The sequence below is a fragment of the Daktulosphaira vitifoliae genome, unplaced genomic scaffold (assembly GCF_025091365.1).
Source record: "Daktulosphaira vitifoliae isolate Bord-2020 unplaced genomic scaffold, ASM2509136v1 Scaffold_1, whole genome shotgun sequence".
Classification (NCBI taxonomy): Eukaryota; Metazoa; Arthropoda; class Insecta; order Hemiptera; family Phylloxeridae; genus Daktulosphaira; species Daktulosphaira vitifoliae.
The window spans coordinates 32,248,524-32,269,241 of record NW_026099572.1 but is presented as its reverse complement, the minus strand read 5'-3'; the positions used below and the strand labels follow the sequence as shown (position 1 = coordinate 32,269,241).

The 20,718-nt window shown below is 24.7% G+C and overlaps 1 protein-coding gene, 1 long non-coding RNA gene and 1 pseudogene across 6 annotated transcripts in view; 1 reads left to right on the top strand and 2 right to left on the bottom strand.

The window, feature by feature from the left end:
• The window catches only part of LOC126910384 (cilia- and flagella-associated protein 45-like), a 7,660-nt pseudogene extending 7,007 nt beyond the window's left edge, over positions 1 to 653 (bottom strand).
• A 3,566-nt stretch (positions 654 to 4,219) lies between these two features.
• LOC126893690 (sushi, von Willebrand factor type A, EGF and pentraxin domain-containing protein 1) overlaps positions 4,220 to 20,718 on the top strand; it is a 38,979-nt gene continuing 22,480 nt past the window's right edge. Inside the window, exons 1-3 of one of the 4 annotated variants that reach the window (XM_050664109.1) lie at positions 4,220 to 4,392; positions 9,204 to 9,418; positions 12,195 to 12,297. In XM_050664109.1, coding sequence (XP_050520066.1) covers positions 4,329 to 4,392; positions 9,204 to 9,418; positions 12,195 to 12,297 — 382 coding nt within the window. In that variant the 5' untranslated portion in view covers positions 4,220 to 4,328. The remainder of the gene's footprint in view (positions 4,393 to 9,203; positions 9,419 to 12,194; positions 12,298 to 20,718) is intronic. The other 3 variants (XM_050664108.1, XM_050664107.1, XM_050664110.1) reach the window with 3 other exon arrangements.
• LOC126893691 (uncharacterized) lies at positions 11,866 to 15,526 on the bottom strand. 2 transcript variants are annotated; one of them, XR_007701255.1, is made up of 4 exons: positions 15,025 to 15,526; positions 12,787 to 12,915; positions 12,622 to 12,719; positions 11,866 to 11,956 (listed from the first exon to the last, which is right to left on the bottom strand). It is a non-coding gene; the product is annotated as an uncharacterized LOC126893691 (long non-coding RNA). The 2 variants fall into 2 exon arrangements; XR_007701256.1 differs by lacking the exon at positions 12,622 to 12,719 and having other exon boundaries at positions 12,764 to 12,915.

Here is a 20,718-nt window from a genome sequence, read left to right as displayed (position 1 = left end):
AAAAAAAAAAAAAAAAAAAATTTTGATTCATTAAATATAACAAAGAGTATAGCTTAATGTAAATTATCTTTTTATAAAGTTATGTATGAAGATAATATTTACTGTATAAGTTGCTTTTCTGCTGTTTGAGCATTTCTAATAGCGTGACATTTAGTACTTAGTATTAAGGAATTACAACACTTAATCTCATTCTCTTGATCTTGTCTGAATTCTTGTNAGTATTAAGGAATTACAACACTTAATCTCATCCTCTTGATCTTGTCTGAATTGTTGTGCCCTGGCTAACAAGTAATTTGCTTTCTTGTTTGCTTCATCATCTAGCTATTATATTATTACAATGAATGTACACCCAAATAATTAATCAACAGTTGTAATTATTTTTCATGAGTTTCATAAGTAATGAATTTTTTTAATATAAACTACTTATATTATAATAATAACGGAAGGTTTATGTATTCAAGTTTCCTCTTGTAAATACAAATATTCAATATTTACTAACTGTTAGTTGGGTTGGTCACATAATTAATCAGAATAATGGTAACAATTTTGCTTTATTATTTCAATATTTTAGTAAGTAAAAATAAATATTGTCATAAAAATTTAGGGACGTTGAAAATACATACATATTTGAGTGTCAATTCGTATATGCTCATTTTATTTATCTATTTAAAATATATAAAAACCCAAATAACACAATTTTTACTTAGTGGAAATTACTATGGATCGACTATCATTCCTTAATTCATGATCAATGGAAAATTTTTCNGTCCACACTGTGCCTCGACCCCACTGTGCTACCGTTTTTTTTATAATTTAGTTACTCCTTTATAAATCAAAATAAGTTTTTAAACATTTTAAATTTAGAAAATTTTAAATAAATACTTCAGCTATTTTTTTCCTTTGGTTCGTAAGTTATCGTAATCTTGTAGTCGTTTTTTTCTTGCAGTAATCTCAGTTTATAATTTTTCTCTCTCTGATATCAATTGCTCAACAGCCAGTGTCGATCTTCTGCTGTTATCACCTTCGCTTTATTTTTCAACCGCTTATATGTGTTTTTGTCAATTACTTTGAAATACGATGGAGTAGTAAACGGTTTGTTTTCACTGTCTAGCTTGCAGAGACTAGCATCACGTATTTTTTTGTTTGTCTTACTCGTTATTTTTTCATTGGATAAATTGAAACTGACGTTATTTAGTGAAGTCATTGTAAAAATTTTAACACTATTAACAATATTTGCTTCAAAGTTCAACGATTTTTAAATGAAAAACAACAAAAATCTATTTTCCAGCTCACTTATTTTTCACACAAAATCAAATCATTGGGTATAACGCACGAAAAAAATCTACAAAAACGTGTAAGTATTCCTTAAACCGCAGAAAATCTCTATAGGCGATAAATTAGACGTTAGAGTTATCCGTACATTTTCAGTGTTTGTTTATTTATCTGTTGTTAGGGTCTGTTATGTTTCCAGGAGAAACGTTTATCGTCAAAAGGTTATCCAACAAACACAGTCAAACAATGGGGTTTAAATTTATATGACAATAACATCATTAATTATAGTTCACCAAGTAACACTGGTATATCAATATAGGTGCCTTACTTTTCTATAAAAAAGATATTATTAAAAATGACGTTAAACCAATGTTAGAGGTATTCTTAGTTAAAACATTTGAAAAAATATTTCATTGTTAAAAGAAAAGAACGTAAATTTAAAAATAATATGACTTCACCATTTCACAATGTAAGCATTTAAGCTTTAACGATATTTTCAGGGCCGTATTTAAGGGGTGGCTATGAAAGGCAATAGCCTTCCTCAAAAAAACATTCTTCAGGAGAATCTCAATATTAAAAAGCAAAACCTACAAATACTGTCAACATAAAAATTTAGATCAAATTTTTTTATTTTTATTTTAATACTAATAAGCTTATGTTAATAGGGGAAAATATTAACTTATTTTTAAAATTTTTGCTCATTGATATATTTTTTTTGAATTTATGTAGCCACCCCAATCCAAAATCATAATACGGTCCTGATTAATCTTCAAACATTTAAAAATTAACTATTTTCTTTTGTTGTAGAACCTTCAATGAAGCAAATAAAATATTTAAATTAATTGATGAAATACTTATAGAAAATCTTAAAAATAAAATTCGTATAAATTCTGTTGAAGTTATTGGCGTCAAAAATAAATAAACTTAATTTATGGCGTTTGAGCCTTTTATTCTTTAGTAATAGTTAAACGTCTAAGGTTTCATTAATCTAAAACAAAAAATAGAATTATTAAAGTTTCATTAAATGAAAGTTATTGTTTTAAACTTAATGCAATCAAATGTCAGTCTTTATTTTTAACAACTTAACAACTGTATCAACACAACATTAGTGATAAATAATATGTTAAAAAAAAATTATTATACATTTCTTAAGCTTATTTAGCATTGTTTATTTTCACGAAACTTAACTAAATAATGAATTATCTGACTATAAAAATAATAGTAAAAAAATAAAATGCCAACAATTCAATTTGTTGTTTTTTGTTCAATAAAATGTTAATAAACATATACATAAAAAAGCTTGTTTTGCAAGTGAAAATTTAGTATTTTTATTTTCTTCTTTTTTTAAATTATTAAATAACAAAAAAAAAAACAATTAACTTTTGTGTGTAACTTTATATTTTAAAAGTATAAAAAATAAAAGGTTAAACGATGCTAAATTGTTTTCTGTTTACTGTGAAAAAACCTTCGAGAATTTATCTCTATTTTCACCTTTGGGAACTGCTTTGTACTTTTATGCTCAAAAGAGTTAACAAAATAAAATAGTTTAGTGATCATACATCGTCTAAAGTTTACCTTTAGATATTTCATTCTAGGTATAATGTAAATAAATAACTATATTTCCCAAGATTCATTAAAATTCAATCAAATTTTACATTTTTATAAAACATTTATTTTTAATGTGATTAGTACCTAACTATTATTTCACTATAAACTTAAAAATTTACTTCAATTATTTTTCGTACAGAGTGATTGTTGAACCACGTGAATCATCCAATATTTTTAGAAATATAAAACATATAATTTTCAAAATTGAATTGTATTTTACGTTTAATAATTAAAAAAAAAATTAATTCTAATTTCTTCTCCCCTGAAAATATTATCAACTACGTTCAAATTTTGTAAATCATGTCGGATTGAATAATACTATTGTTGCATATAGAAATCGCAATTAAATTAATTATAAGTAGCACTTCGATAATTGTGTATTCTTTACAACCCCTATTATTATTACGACAAGTCCTCTTTTAATCTGTTTAATAAAATTCATGTGAGCTAAGATCAAGAACTTTATTTGGAAAACACCGGTGACAAATGATCGAAAAAGATAGCTTTGTAAAATACCAACGGCTTATCGAAACATTTCCCGATAGTTTGGAAATGTATTCCAACTCTAATGGTAGTAAATGAACGGTATGTCTTAAATGCTATATATATTTTTTTAATTTGAAAAACTTACATTATTTTATTACACATGATTACAGTAAACATCCATATTAAATCTATTCAAATAGAAAAAAAAATTTTTTATCCCCCAAAATTATGTATTAAGATTAAATAGAGCATTTGCTAAAATTTTATCTTCCTACGATTTTTTTTCAGACGGCTCATTAATACTTGGTATTTTCCACCTGATTAATATGTAAACATCGTACATTTGTAATATATTTTCATGAAGTATTAACTACGCTGTCAATGTATAAAGTCATGTTGAACTAATACTAGTTTTTTTTAATAAAAAAAATTTTCTATTGGTTCCATTAATTCGAGAAATATTAATTAATTTTAAGGATACATAAATGTCAATTATGTTTTTAATATGCGTTATTTAGTAGTACTAAAAGTATCATAAATAAAATAAATTTTCAATATCTGTGCATTGTATCTCTACTCGTGAAAATCTACCTTAAAACTACGATTATCCTAGACGCCTAATAGTCGAAGATTTTCTCTGACAAAAACTAATTTATGTTGAGAGACGTAATTCATCCCTGGAATAAATCACGGTCAGGTGTACAAGCGAGATTATTTGTATATATGTGTGTGTGTGTGTGTGATAAAAAGGAAGGGGATGGAGGCAATATGGTCAATGTGGTAAGCAGGATGGATACAAGGGTATAATATCACGTGCGTATGCGACGGTGGCGACGGCGGACGGCGACAGACGGGATCGTATCAGTGTTGCTTTGGAGAAATATGCTGCGCTATATGTGGTTGAAAGCAGACGGGACTGCGTAACGAGCCCATCACAACGGTTGTCTCATCACTCGTGGACCATGACGTTCGCGGCACTCGTGCTAGCCGTCGTCGTGTTTGCCTCGTTTGCTGGTTGTCACACTTGTAAGTATACACTGCTATGTTTTGTCTATAAAACGAAATACTCATGTAACGGACTTAAAGTTTTAACATTATTATGCTCAAACATAACTTTCATATAACAATATATAACAATCTTTATTCACGGAAATTATCTCAAAGACATAATTTAAGGGACAGTATATGTAATTGGTAACGATCGTATATTTTACTATTTCAATTTTTTAGTTCACTTTTAGTTCTGAGCGTAGATGTATAAAGAATTGTATGCGCAAAGACCGGATGGAAATACGAAATTTCATAAAATATAATGGGTAAAATTTTCTATGTAACAATGATCATCGATAATTAACTTTAGATTATTTTTGCATATGAATATATTCTAGAAATTGTTCATATTTTTTTTAAATCATTAATTTAAGTAAGGACTAAAAAATTTGAAATTTTTTTTATAAAAATTATGCTACAATAGGAAATTCGAAAAATAAACAAGCTTTAACGGAAATTAAAATACTTATGATGTAAGAACATGCTAGTGAAGTTATAAATGAGACAAGATATGAATACTAACTATTTTGAAAATAGTTTTGATGTTTCGCTGTTAAATTGTATTTTAGGAAGATACAATTTAAAACAATCTTATTGTGAAATGATTTTATGAATGATAAAGCAATTGAATTTGGATGGTTACAAATGAAAAATAAAATGTGTGATATCACTTAGACTTTGTGAATCTTATTACTTAATACTGTTAATTATAAAAATTCATAAAAAATAGACAATTACTTTTATTAGAAAAACGAAATCACACGTTAAAAAATACATGATGTTTTAGAAAAAGAAATAATAAAATGATCGAGAAGGATTAAATTGTTCCCAAGAGTCTCGTTGTTTAAAATAGATTTCTCTGTGTTCATGTTTGTATTTAATATTGACAGTTGCTTATTGAATATTTGAAAAAATAAATTTAACTTATTAAAATTGTCTAAAATGTGTAATAACCAAGTCAAAAATGTCATCATATCCTTTTGATAAAATATGTGGAAAGGTTCAGAAAAACACGTCTGAATTTGACACTATTTAAAAATATTTGGATTGTTTCCAGATAGGCAATTTACTTTCTGTTTTTTTTTGTTATATAATCAAGTAAAAAGAGTTAGAGAGAGGGCAGTTTGCCAGTCCAGCTTGTCCCTAACCTAACCTCGTATGTTATTCCGACAGACTGAACGTGATGATAACGGCTAGTTTTTTAAATTTATAGTGGAAATTATTATCCGATTATTGGTTTCGAATAAATTACTTATTATTATTAATTATTATTGTTATTTAACGAGGATTGACAATCTCTCAAGTAATTGTACATTTAGGTTTATAGAAAATAATTTAGTGAATGCGGTTTGCTGCAAATCCTTAAGTTAAATAGCTTTAATAAAAGTATTGAAACAGTTTACCACGACTTTTTACTCATAAATTCGTTTTGGTAAATTTAATATAATACTCAAATATACACATAGAAAGTTCAGGGATGAAAACTGTAATAAACGTTGTGTATGTAATATGTTAACGCCATTCACGTAGGGCCTTTATTTTTATGACTTCGACTGGCCATGACATTTTGCTGAAATACACTTATTTATGTGAACTGCTATAGTTTTATGGAGAAAATAATTGTGAGCGTTGTTAATACCAAAGACTTGAAAATGTGAACGTATCACTTATACGTATTTACATTTTATAATAGACAATTGAAAGTAAAGTTCCTATCTTCGTTGCAGGACCTTATATTTGAGCATATTTCCAGGTCAGTAAGTACGAAATATCAACTTAAGACGAATACGCAATGTGTATTATGCGAGACTACAAACATTCGTTCAACTAACATTTATTGTCCTTTAATAAATTTCGTATGCACCGATATGATACCAAGTCCACCCATCCTATTAGAATAGGCTTATTAAAAATATTGGATATTGAATTTTAATAAGAATTATTTCAAACTATCCTGTTATTTAAAAATAGTAAAAATCAATATCACTTATAAACTACCTAATATTATCTTTTGGTATAAAATAAATATTTGTTAACTTAATTCTCAAAGTCGTGCGATAAATAGTCGCATACTACTTAAATAACAACATCAATGTAATAAAAATGGTCCTGAATATGTACCAAAATTTGATATATATGTATAAATTCAATATATTTACCATACTAATGGGTGATAAATAATAAATAGATAAATAATGCAGCCTGTAAGGTCGATGAATATTAATAATTTTAGTTAACTATACACCATGTGAGCAACAAATTCAAATAACAATTTTCAGCATATGGAAAAAAATATTTTTATAGTGATAATTTCTAAATAACTAAATTTATTGATATTCATCGAACTTCTAGACTGTATTATTTATCTATTTGTTATTTATCACTCATTGGTATAGTAAATATATTGAATTTAACAAATGTATACTGTACATTATGCCAGATTAATGTACTTTAGGTACACATTCAAGGACCATTTTTACTACATTCATATTGTTATTCATTTATGGTCTATTTTCAGCAGAAATTATTGTTATACTTAAAATTTTCATTTTCCATTTTATTTAAACTCAATATTTAGTGTCATTCGCATTAATTAAATTAGATTTAAATAGTAATATAAGACAACCAATCCTCATAAAAAAATATAAACGAATAAGTTATTTCACGGTAAATATAATTTTACTATAATTGTGATCTTTAACTTCAATATTAAATTTTAATTTAAATAAACAGTTGGTATCCTATAATATAATGATTTTATTTATTGTTATAAATAAGTGTCTGTTATTCTGATCAAATTGGTTAAATTTTTATTATTTAAATAACTTTTTTCTTTGCTCAGATTATAAATAAAGAATTTAAAGTGGTTTAAATAATATTTAATTTTTAAAGCTAGTTCAGGAAAATAATTTTGATCATTTTATATATAATTGAATTGTTTAACAAATATATTTGAATAATAAACCATCAAACATTTTTATTATCAACAATATTGCATTGACTAAAATAATTCTGATTTATTTTTATTTTCAAAATAAAAACTATGGATCTATTTATGAACTTAGGACTTAATTCTTTGACCATTATCCGATATAATCTTAACTTATCTAAAATACAAAATCCTAAATTTTTTTTAAATGTTTAATTTTAATTCCATTCAAGTATGTCAATTTTTGGATCATTTCAATAATTAAAAAATTAATCAATTCGATTAAAAAAAAAAACAAATTTTACTTCAAGCCATTATTTTAATAAATTAAAATACTTAATATAAATTTTATTATTATATTATAACTACATAAATCATAATAGTTAAGTTTAATTATATTAAAATAAAGAACTAATATATTTATAAAATACAATAAAAAGTAAAAAGACGGGAACAAAAAACTTGGCCAAACATTTGAGATGATATCACATTTATCTAAGCTTTTATTTAAAACTTAACTTTCATTTATCTCAGTTTTAACATACTACAATTAGCATACACTATATACACTATATGTAGATATACGATTTTAGTACGGTAAGAGAGAGTAGGAGTCACTGAGCCAAGTGGGAAGAAAGTCAACAGCCAACAGCCGGTCTGACCAGCCGTATTAAATGTTTCACATTCAGACAAAAATTCGTAGGTTAAAAAAATTTCTTTGCATTTATTACCTAAAAAACCTTTGAAATTTTAACTTTTTAATTTTATTTAATTATATTATATATTTATTAACTGCTCATAAATATTATACATTTTTATGATCGGTCAATAAAATCTAAAACATCAATAGTATTCGATTAATTTTTATGATTTGATTTTACCAGTTGAAAATATTAATGATGTATTGAATGATTTTCATTTATTAAATTTTATAATTTTCATAAATATACGATGATTGATGTCTTGCAATAAATTAATTTATTAAACGTGATATAATTTATCATTTTTTCAAATTGGCCCCCCGTACTATAGACACTATTAACTAACAGGATATTCGCTTTAAACGTTAGATTGTAGTTTACGAAATTATCCATTAGCAATTTGTAATATTATTTTAAGGTTTAAACATTATGAACAAAATAATAAAAAAACTTTTTATTTAATTTTGAGGCTACAGCTGTTTGAGATACAATGTTTTGAATTTAACGGTAAAATAGGAATTTGTGTTGCATCTGATTATGATGACATAGAAAGAATATACTAAAATCCGGTTACTATTAAATTTTAAATATAAAATATCAAGTGTATTTTTCATTCAATAAAAATTCATTTTCATTACGTTATTTAGATTGTTTATCTGACTTGAGTTTAACATTTAATAAAATTCTATTTACGTGAGCATATAAGTAAATTTCATTCATAAACAAGATTTTTAAAAATAAAATTGAATTAATATATTAGGAGAATAATAGTAATAATAAATGTTTAATGTGGAGGTAATTTAATTAGAGCTGTTTGAAAAAACGTTGGAAACATTTATTAGGATTCAAACTAATTAAGAAAAACATTTGTTAGTGGTATTAAAAACTTCTAGAATAGAAGTTGAAAAGAAGCTAAGGGAGTAATAAAATTAAGTTTATCAAAGAAAGTAAAGAAATGTTAAGGCCGTAAAAAGTCGAGATTATTTGACTTCTTAACGTGACTCCGTTTTACCTCAAAAGAAATATTTAGAATTTTAAAAAAAGCTTTTTGTAAATATACATATTTAATATTAAAAATGTTGATTTCATATTTTTATAATTTTTAAATTTCATATTCACTGTATTTTAACAACGTTTTATATTTATATTTTTAACAGTAGACGTGTTACCAAATGAGTTGACCAAGGGAACATATCAGAGTTACTCGCCATACAATGGTACAACACAGTATTACTTTGATGAAATTGAAGATGTGGACGAAGATATGGATGAAGAAGATCCAAAAGCTGAAGATGATGATCGTGTTTATAAAAATCCTAGAAAGTTGCCGTCATCTGAATGTCCTCGGAACGAGGAATTAGCATCTTTCATGGTAAAATAAAAAATACGTGATAAAATATCTTTAAGAAATGAAAAAATGTTAAAATATATAATACTGTAGCAATTCTATAAAGTATATTATATTCATTTAAAGGATTACCCTAACTATAGATTTTTAATTGACAAACCCAAATTTTTATATCATCAGATTTATTTAATTGGAAAATAAATTTTTGTTAAAATAATCTTTTAATAAAAATCGATTTTCAACGAGTTGCAGCTGTTTAGGGACGATCAGAAAAGAAGCGTACTTATTTTTAAAAGGTGGCATTAACATTATCATGTTATATATTGATAAACGCTAGCTGTTCATAGAAATATAATAAACTGTACATCCTATCATGTTATGAACCAGTAACTGTGTTGAGAAAATTCCCTTTTAAACGGAACTTATTCCCTTCTTTTTTTCTAAAAAAGAGAGCTCATTCCCCTTTTCGTTTCTTTTGCGCCTATGATTCTGTGCTTTTAAGATACTACGGTTTTAATTTAATATTTTTTAAATATCACTGAAAACTTTATATATATATCAGAGTAATGTATTAGGTTTTAAAATGTTGACTATATAATGGAAACATAATACAGATATATAATTAGGGAAATCAATTCCAGATCAGATTTTAATGCAAAAAATATTGTCAATAATCAACGTAAAAGTAAATATTTATTTATAATACATAGAAACAAGAAAACAATTTTATATAAACTAAATATTTATATTTTTTAAATAGATATTTAATATTTTAATACTTGGAACAAACGTATTTCTAAAAATAATACATTTAAAAATGAAATAATAGTTCTAACATATTTGAAAAAACATCACGACGAGTTATTGTAGGAATATGTACATGAATAACTTAGACGATGTTTGCATCTATGGTCTATCATAACTTTGAAGTCCCAAAAGTAATTCTTACTAAACTTGATACATAAATAACTTTAGGGACAAATTATAAAAACAACGATACTATTGTCGTAACTTAAATGGTTACTGATTTAAGATGACCGCATTGACACTTACGAATATCCTTAGTATACCATAAAATATACAATAGTTAGGTGGAAGTAATAAATTAAAGACCAGAGAGGCGCCCACTAATTAGCTAGAAAGTTATACATTTATTTGAATATAAGGGATATTGATAACGTAATGTTCTATATTTTAATCAAAGTATAATTAAGTTAAGTTAATTAACTTATACTACTAATTAGGGTTCGCCAGCGGTATCGATATTTTGATTCGATATCGATATCGTCGACTTTTTTAATTTTTCCCACGCTATCGATTATTTTTAAAATACTGCGATAATCGAAAACAAATGTTAATAAAAAAACTGTTTGAATTTTGGTCACTTTATTATAAATTATATATTATTAAATATTAGGTTAAAAATAGTTTGTGATAATCTTGTAACTCATTTTTTGTATTAAAATTTACTATGAAATATAGAATTGAGATATGACGTAAAATTATATTTATTAATACAAAATTTCTATTCTTAGATTAGGTTTTTTTTATGACATTGTTGTTATTCCTATTTTTAATACAATACCAACAAAGTAAAGTAGAATAAGTGAAAGAAATTTCAGAATTAGAAAATTTACAGCAACTCAATCTGAAAAATAAAATGATTACATGATATTACTATTAGATCATAGTGATGATATTTTATTTTGTAAAAGATTAAATTTTATTTTTGAGAAATAGAAAAATTGTTTTCAGTCGTGATTTAAATCAATAAAAAAAATATAAATACCACTTATAATTTTTTTATTTTAATTTTACCATGATGTTTTTATTTTTTGTGTCTATCGCTACTTTTTCTCAACTGGACTGATTTTTCTCAATGATACGTCAAAACATCACTAATCAAGTTGAAGACCCTCAACAATTTTTTCATTTAAAACCAAAAAATTGAAACTATATTAGTATTATTCAAAAAAACAAATTCATCCAATATAATATAACCAATTTATAATAATATTCTTGTAACAAAAAATAACTCATTTTTTCATAATAAAAAGTAATTTGAATTATATTTAATTATCGTATAGCGATGTAGCTACTAACTATATTTTTTGATATTAAAATCATTATCTGATTATACCGTTGATGATTTTCACAACAATGGTAACTTTTTTTGATATTGCGATATATTGCTGAAATTAGGTACGATATCGATGTCCAAAGACATATCGTTGACGAACCCTATTACTAATATATATATTTTCTCTTATTTCCATTTAATTATTTTAGAAATGTAAGTTCTTTGAACATTTTGATTCATTAATTTCTCTTTTTCTATCTGTATGTTATATATATATATATATATTCAAGTTGTAATTATTTTTATTTTGCTAAGTAATCGTTAATGATTATTTTGGAATATAAGTAGTATATTGGTTGGTATCGTAATGAATAACGACTTCCAAAAATTTACAATTTACCTGAAACATCTCTTCACCAAATGTAGTTAATTCTTTGTCGAGCCATTAACACAAGCACTGTTGTAATCACAAGTACGCATACCTATAATAATTTATTTATGTATTTAGGATGTGTTGTTGTAATGATTGATGATTTTTTAATTTAAATATATAGGTAGCTCTAAGTTAATGTTTTTTCAACAATACAATGATATTTTTGCCTGTTATATAATTTATTTATCTTTCCCTGAATGTCCAAGAGTTTCAAATCTATATCTGATTAGTTAATAAAAAAATAATAAATTAAAAAAAAATTTACTATTATTTTTATATAAAAATAGGGACAAGAATGCTTAAGAAAATGTACGATGGACGAAGATTGTAAAAGCAAAAAAAAACATTGTCTTTGTGATGGACTTTGTGGAATGTCATGTGTAAAACCAGGTAAAATTACTATTTTTTTAATTAAAAATACTTTGATGGGTATTAATTGTAATCGTAGTCATTCATATGGAATTAAAATGATTTTGGCTAGGCATTTTAAAGTTATGGTAATAAATTAATATCGTCATAAATGAATATTACTACTAATTATAGTTTATTAATAAAATGTTATCCCTCTCGTTGTAAAATTTAATAGTAATTTTAATTACTGTTTCAAAATATTTTTATAATCATTAGAGATTTTAAATGAAAAATAATTTTTCAAATTAATTCTTTGAGTTAATAATTTCTAAAGATTAAAAGTATAACGGAACTGATAATTACCGTTTTGTAGTTAAATTATTGGCGTAAGTAATTTGAATTGATTTTATTGTACATACATTTAATTTAATTTTTATATCTGAATAATATTTTTGTATTATCTTAAAAAAAACAATAAAGAAAAAAAACATTACTCATATTTTACCTTGATCTACTTTCTTAACAAACCTTTATTCGGTATGCTACATTTTTCTTTAGGAAACTTGAAACAACAGAGATTTACTTTGTGACAGATTTTATTCCATTAGATTCCAAAGTAAATTATAACTCCATAAGCCTTCTGAGTAGTTTAAAGCGCTGAAAATAATATCAAAAGACTGAGTTTATTTAAAAATAATAAAGTAAGACGACTTAAAAAGTTTTAGTCATTGTTGTCACTTTGTCAAAAGAGAAAAAAAATGAACTCAAAAATAGAAAACAATGCAATATACATATGTGTTTATGATTTTCAATTCGATTTTATAAATATAAAACAGACAATGAAAATATATGTTCTTTGGGTAACTTTTACCTCGATGATATAATTTTATAGATACAATTGTATTCTGAAACAAGATTCAGAAAAAAATGATATTCATATTATTTGATATACAAGACATTTAAATAATAAAAATGGCTTGATTTTCGTTTTATTTGTTAGCAGTATTAATAGAAATTCTAATTTTTTTCTTGTACATTGTTAGTTGTTTATTGAAATTTATTATATTGTTCAAATGATTTTGTGGTCATCAAATGTACCTATAAATTATTTGTTGGTACTTCCTGTATGTGTTGTAGTTAAGGAAAAAAAGCTTTATATGATCTTCCAGGGCGAAAATCGGTATACATATAAGATATAATAATTTTAATAATGATAACTATGTGAAGATTTCCTTAAGTACTTGCCTTCGTGTTGAAATCCTAATAATACTTTTACATCGAATTACGTCAATTGGTCGCGCTAGAATTTGTGGTATACTTTTGGTCGTATTGTACACTCGTCGCTGGTTTGTAAGTTACAGGTTTTTTTGTAACGATAATTGTANAGTTACAGGTTTTTTTGTCACGATAATTGTTCTAATTGAAATACCAAAATATGTCAATCGATTTGCTGTGCATTTATAAATAATTTATTAATTTTAAGTAATTAATATTAACATTAGTATTGTTTAATTTAATGTTTAAAAATTAAACTAATGACTTAAAAGATATATAAATTATTATGCACCGCGGAGATTATTTATTATAAAAGTCATTTAATTTTGTATATAGGAATATTTTTTCAAATCTTTATTTCATTATTGAACGTACATAAAAGCTTATATACATTATTTTGTATTTTATACTTTTTTTGTTTATTGGTTTTTTATTTTTATTATTTTGTTTTTTATTATAAGATCACATTATTTATCGTACTGCGCTTGTGTTTTTGTTATCTGCTACATTTTATTTTTAATTTGATAATTTTATAAATGTGTGTTAAATTAAATCATTATATGATTTCATTGTGATGTTAGCATCATTTAATTTTCATATAAGCTTCGATGAGAAGAAGAAGGTTTTGATGTAGTGTGTTTATTTTATGTTTGCCAATAAAATTTCTTAGCTCTAATTAGACTTATTTCAATAAATAATACGTCATGTACTCGATTTTCATCTAGCTAAACCAGTTATCACTAAAAATTGTAAAAAAAACCCTCAATTTTAGAAATTTAGAAAAATATCTCAATATTACTGTAATGTCAAAAACGACATTTTCAAAAATATTTTCTGAGTTTTTAAACTGCTATAAACTTTTTTTTTAAATCACTGATCTAATAGAAATTTTATTTTTTTTGTACGCTTTTTATGAAAATTCAAGTAATAATATGTTCCGGAACTTGTGCCCTATTTTCACGTATACTCCAAACAACATTTCTTTAGAAGTACTACAATGTAAAAAAAGCAACCAACTATTGTTCTACAATGAAAAATTGGCTGTCAATGTAAAAAAAATAAAACTTTTTGCGAAAATAATTCCTTTAATTTTTGAAGGTATCAGCAAAAAGAAACGAATTTTTTTCTAAAAAAATACTTCAATTCCAATTATGTTCTATTATGGGTGTCTTGTACTTCATATTTCCGTATGACTGTAATTAATTGTTTAGCAGAAAAGTTTAGACTAAACGATTATAGACATTTTCAATGCATATCTTATACTTGTCCCAACTGTGTCGTGACCACAGTAATTTAACACAATAATTGTTTTAGCATAAAACAATTATTGGCCAAAAACTTACATACGTCTATTTTAAAAATTTTACATGATATGAATAAAACATAAATATTATTATTTCAATATTATATTACATAATCATTTAATTAATACAAGGGTGTGTCAGGAATTTTGTTATGGGAGAGAATAGATAAGAGATTATTCTACTCTACCTCCAATTGTATTTTCAACACCTTTTGATAATCTATTCTTCATATTTATTCCGTTCACAAGTATCACTCAATATTTTCGAAGTAAATTCATACACTGCGATTCTACGGATTTTGTTTTTTATAGCATCGCACAAGTACTAACTTTTCTATTGAATGTGTGCCATAGATTGAATTAATGTTGACATGAAACATTCGTATTAATAATGTTATTAGTTTCATTCGTTGATAGAACTTGCAACGCCGTCTTGCAATAAGTGTGCAAGAGTAGGCTATGTGTGCACACAATTCCTTGATGAATGACAGAATTCTGTTGTTGTTTACATTACTTCTTTCTTTGGTATTTGCTTTTTCTTGAATATACTTTTGTCGTGACAGTAGCCAAATTGAAAATCCCTCTGGCCTATTTTGCAGTTTTGAACTTTGAAGTATTGCCTGTGCTCGTGATAAACAGAAAAACGTCGACCAGAATTATCATTCTGAGCGACAAAATACCATTCGCGACACGAACATTTTTTTAAGTAAATGCTTCGGGCGTCACAGTCAGCATAGTAATGTGAACATTATATTTTTGGAACTGACGTAATTAAAAAATTAACATTAAACTTAAATTAGACATATTTTTTGTGAGCATCACAGTTTTTGGTATTTTACACAATGGTGACCTAATTACTAAAATATAAATGTAAGTTTATAGTGATTGTAATCGTATAGAATGAGATTTATAAATCTTATGAATAACTAAAACATAAGAATTTACCCTCTTAATATTTAATAAAAATTAATTTTAAAACAGTGGTGTGTCTAGAGGGTAATCTGGGTAGGCTTTGAGCTGCCATCTTTTCGGGGTAAGGTTTAGGTACGGACTACTTAAAAATTTCCCTTAAAGTGATGTAGCCCTAGTACTAAAGGTTTAGATTATAATAATTAAATTGGACTTGTTCTAAATTTTGTTCCTGATCCAGAATTTTCAAAAAGTTTTTGTCGAAAATCAAAAGTCGGACTTTGTACAATTTCCATTTAATCATTTAGGTTTTCATTAAATAATTAAAGCGTGATCATAAACATGACCTTCAGTGTTATAAACAATAATCTTTTTTCTTTTTTATTAATATATAATTTTTTTGATACTATTCATCATAAATTTAATGAGAGTAAACATAGTTTTTCCATTGACATATGGAAAAGTTATTATATAGACATCGAATATAATATGTACATTATTTAATAGTTACATTTTAATAAAATAGTTTTTTTAGTACCTACGTTATTTTAAAAGATTTATGAGTTCTTACTCATTCTATTATTTAGTTAAACTATTCGGAGTAATTCAATAGTAGAGTATCTCACTCGAGTAAAAATTTACATAATGTTATATTTTTGTTTACACGTTCAAAGAGCATTAAAATTATAGTTACTTATAATAATTGAATGAAAAAAATGTTATTAAGCATAAGTATTTTTTGCTAATTTCGTCTGTTAAAATTGAATCCCCCTTGTAGTCAGGTAAGAGGTCAGATTAATAAAAAAAATATACTAAATGATAGGTAAAGACATCAAGCATCAATAAAAAAAAATTATATTGATTTGTTCATTTTTGAAAAAGTTATGGCTGTTTTAAGTAAAAAAAACTGAAAAAATTTCGAAAATTAGCGATTATTAAATTTATAATTTTTTTGGAGGTTTTTTCCATTTATTTATGGAATTAGGGATATTTTTTCAATTTTTGAGGGTACTGTATTCGACTAGATACGATTTGTGATCTTTTGACGTATCGTTGAAAGAAATTGGTTTGATGAGAGTTGAGAAAAAGTGGTAACAGACACAAAAGAAAACACATCATAATAAAACCAATACCTTCTCAGCTTTGCATCGAAGCTAAAATTTCATTTTGAATATTTTTTTTAATTAAAAAAAAATATTGCGAGTATTTTATGTGAGTTAATAAATTATGCTGTACATTTTATTGTGATTTTTTTAATCGGCTCTAATAATAAAACCAAAAGTGTCAGAATTAACATTATTATATTAAGACAATAAAGCGTTTCTTTAACAATGAAGATTCAATCCTCGTAATACTTTATACCAATGGTTTTTTTAATAGGAATACGATTTAGTGTGTAATATATTAAATGAAAATATTGAATTACTGTTGTATGATTTTTATGTAACATAACAAAAAAAATACCATGCGTTTTTATTGTTATTTTTTACCAATACTTCAGTCATGTTATATTTTACTATGTATTATTTGGGTAATTTTTTACGAATTTATAAAAGATTATTATAATTAAATAAAAAATTTTAACAAGTCTAATTTTCTTTTAGGTGTTAAATAAATAATATAACTAGTTATATTAGATATAAATAAATTAGATATAACTAGTTATATTAGTATTCATAAATTAATAATTAAATTTATGATTCATATTCTCGAAAGAAAATATAACTTAATAAAATAACATCTTCACATACAAGAAATTTTTAATATTAACACTTGGAATTTGTTCTTTTAGTTTTATTTATCATTTAATTTTGAACTATACAATTATTTAAATAATAAGTTAATTTTCATGTAATTAAAATTACTTAAAACGAGGTGACTGAATATCGGTAGTATTTTAAAAGAATTTCATGATTTGTTAAAATATGATAAGCAAATAAAATTTAGTTCCTTGGAGTTTTATATTAAATAAAATGGTATTTTAGCTTATTATAATAGTTTTAGGAATATTACATTATGGAATATTACCTAATTCTTACTTAGTCTCACCAGGTTAAAACTCTTCAGGGTTAATAATCATATAACATTATATCAATATGTTTTGATATTAAGAAAATATTGTTCTCTAGGATAACTGAGAATCCGTAAAATATTGTAATAGAATAAGTCTAAAGATTTAAGTATGATTTATGATTCAAAATGACCATTAAATAATTACTCTATTGATATATTATAGCAACATTGTTTGTAAACTTTCTATTAAATTATAATTATTATGTTACATACTTAAAAACGATAATTTTTAAGGATAATAAATAAATCATACTTAGATTTTGTTATAATTATTTAGTAATAATTTTATTATACGAACAAGATTTTTATTTACATTTACAGTAAACATAGTTTTCAGAACATCTTTAATTCAAAAAGTTTTGATAGTTAGTAAAATATTCATCTACTATTACTGATCATTTCACATTGTAGTACAGTATTTAATTAAAAATAAAAGTATTTTACAAACTACAAATTCATATATGTATTGGTTTGAACAAGCATGCATTATATATATGATCTGAAACATTTTGATTAAAATCCGTTGTGTCTGTTGGGTCTGCTTAAAGCCAGTGAACGATAAAATCCTCTCTTCATTTCATATTTCTTTTATTATGAGCTTTATATAGAACTTGGAATATTTTGTCTACTGTACATTCAGTAACTCGATGTATAATATGTATAGATTTATCGGTGTAGGACAATCCAATACTGTCGTTAATATAGTTTCTAAAAAACACCCTAAGGAGTAATTTTTCTATTGAATATAAAAAGCCCAACGACCAGATACTAAAATATCACATAAATGATTAAGCTTTATATATGTATTATATATTGAATTATTAAGATTTTATAAAATACAATTTTTTAAAAGTTAAGCTCTTTCGAGGTAAATTAATTTTATTTTCCTTTTTTCCTTTTAAAAGAATGCAATAAAGTAACATGTATATTTTATGAGTTATTGATCTACGAATAAATGTTATATACTTGTAGTATTATATAGTTAATACTTTAAAACACATTCTCTGTTTTATTTAATAAGTATAAAAAATTTTATTAACTATAAATCTAAGAATTTATCTTATACGACATCAATCACCTTAAAAATAAATACCTCGATGGTATTTATTAAGTATGGGATCGATACTTCTATTGTTCTCTCTAGGCTATTTCATACAAAATAACGTGCAAATAATTAGCACTAATATTTGAATTTGTTTTTTTCATTAATCTCTAATTTTTTTTGATATAGATTTACTGAAATTACTTAGATTTTTCTAAAATTGCAAATGACAAAAACTGTTATAGGAAATACTATTTTTTCTAAAAATTATTCAATACTCTACATTATTATCTTAGAGTGAAATACATTTGACAGAAGAACTTTTCAATTGAGATAATAAAATTTAATTGTTTTTTTTTTATTTCAAAAAGTTCTTAAACGTCTAATTTTTATGTATTTATGTATTACGTTTGAAATCAGTACATTTTTTACTCGTAGTCTTGTAAAGGTTGAGATAATTGGATTCAAATCTATAATTTTTTATTATATGGTAATAATTGATATTATTCGTTATTTAAGTTGACCGTTTGACAGGAAAAAGTTTTAAACTTAAACTTTATGTTATGTTTTTAATACCCATCAAGGATTTTCAATAACTCAGTTAAAACTTTTTTCATAGGACACTGAATGATATTTTTGTCCTGAAATTGATCGTTTTTTAGTTTCGTATTACTTTTATGTTATATTATATGTTAAATAAAGTATGTCAAAGACTCGTAAAATTGCGTTATAAAATTTTTTTCAATAAATTGAAAAAAAAGTCAATACATTAGAACTTAGCATGTGGACACCAATATAAATTGATATCTGAAAGTGATTAACATCACTATCATAAAACCTTTTGATCTAACAAAATCCAAAAAAAATTAATATGGGTTTTGATATGTCAGACGTCCCGAAACGTTTTCAAAAATTGAAAACTACATTTTTTACTGTGGTTGGGTTTATACTATGTTTCACATGGTAGCACAATTGTCGGAAAGAATTTTTTAAATACTATAATACATATGAAAAGCTTTAATTTGGTAGGTTAAAAGATATTAGACGTTTCAAAACATTTTCATTGTTAATAAATTTTCAAAAAATTTAGATCTACCAATATTTTTAAGTTACAGAAAATTTAAATTTTAGAAAAAAAAAATATCTGAATTTGTCAATTTTGACGGATATCTAATTTCGAGATATTTTTTAAATATTTTAAATTGAAGGAATTTTCTTCAAGTTTTGCGAATTCTAAGTTAAACTAGATTAAAATAGGTGTTTTTTGACGCATAAATCTATAAAATTGTGGAGTTCAACGTTTCTATGGACAAACACATCATGGTAATATTAATATCTTCTCAGCTTTAGCGTCGAAGCTAATAGAATTTTGAATTTAACTTAATTGCGTGTTCTTTTTAAATTAGTAATAATATTTAATTGAAAAAATTCAATAAACTGATATCGATTAAAAAGTTGTAATTTAAAATTCATACGTTTCATGTAAACGTATGGTAATGGAAATTTGTCAAATTCATGTAATTTGACAAATTTCCATTACCATCATAATTTATAATTGCAACCTTTGATTTATGAAATTACAATAACTTTTCTGGCAGATTACTATATCCTCTATTATTTTGGTCTTACCACGTACTAAGCCTTTTGACTTATGACAGCAAACCATTCCGTACGATTATTCAATTCATACAAAACATGTATGGTGCTTATTTGAATTTACACTCGGGTTTGTATTACTGACAACGACAATGACACGGCGCATTTTACTTGGATTGTCTTGGATAGCGGAAACGTTCAGGTTTAATGTGTGGGCAAAAAGAGCTTTGGTGTTGTGTAAATCAAAGGCAGAACAGCATAT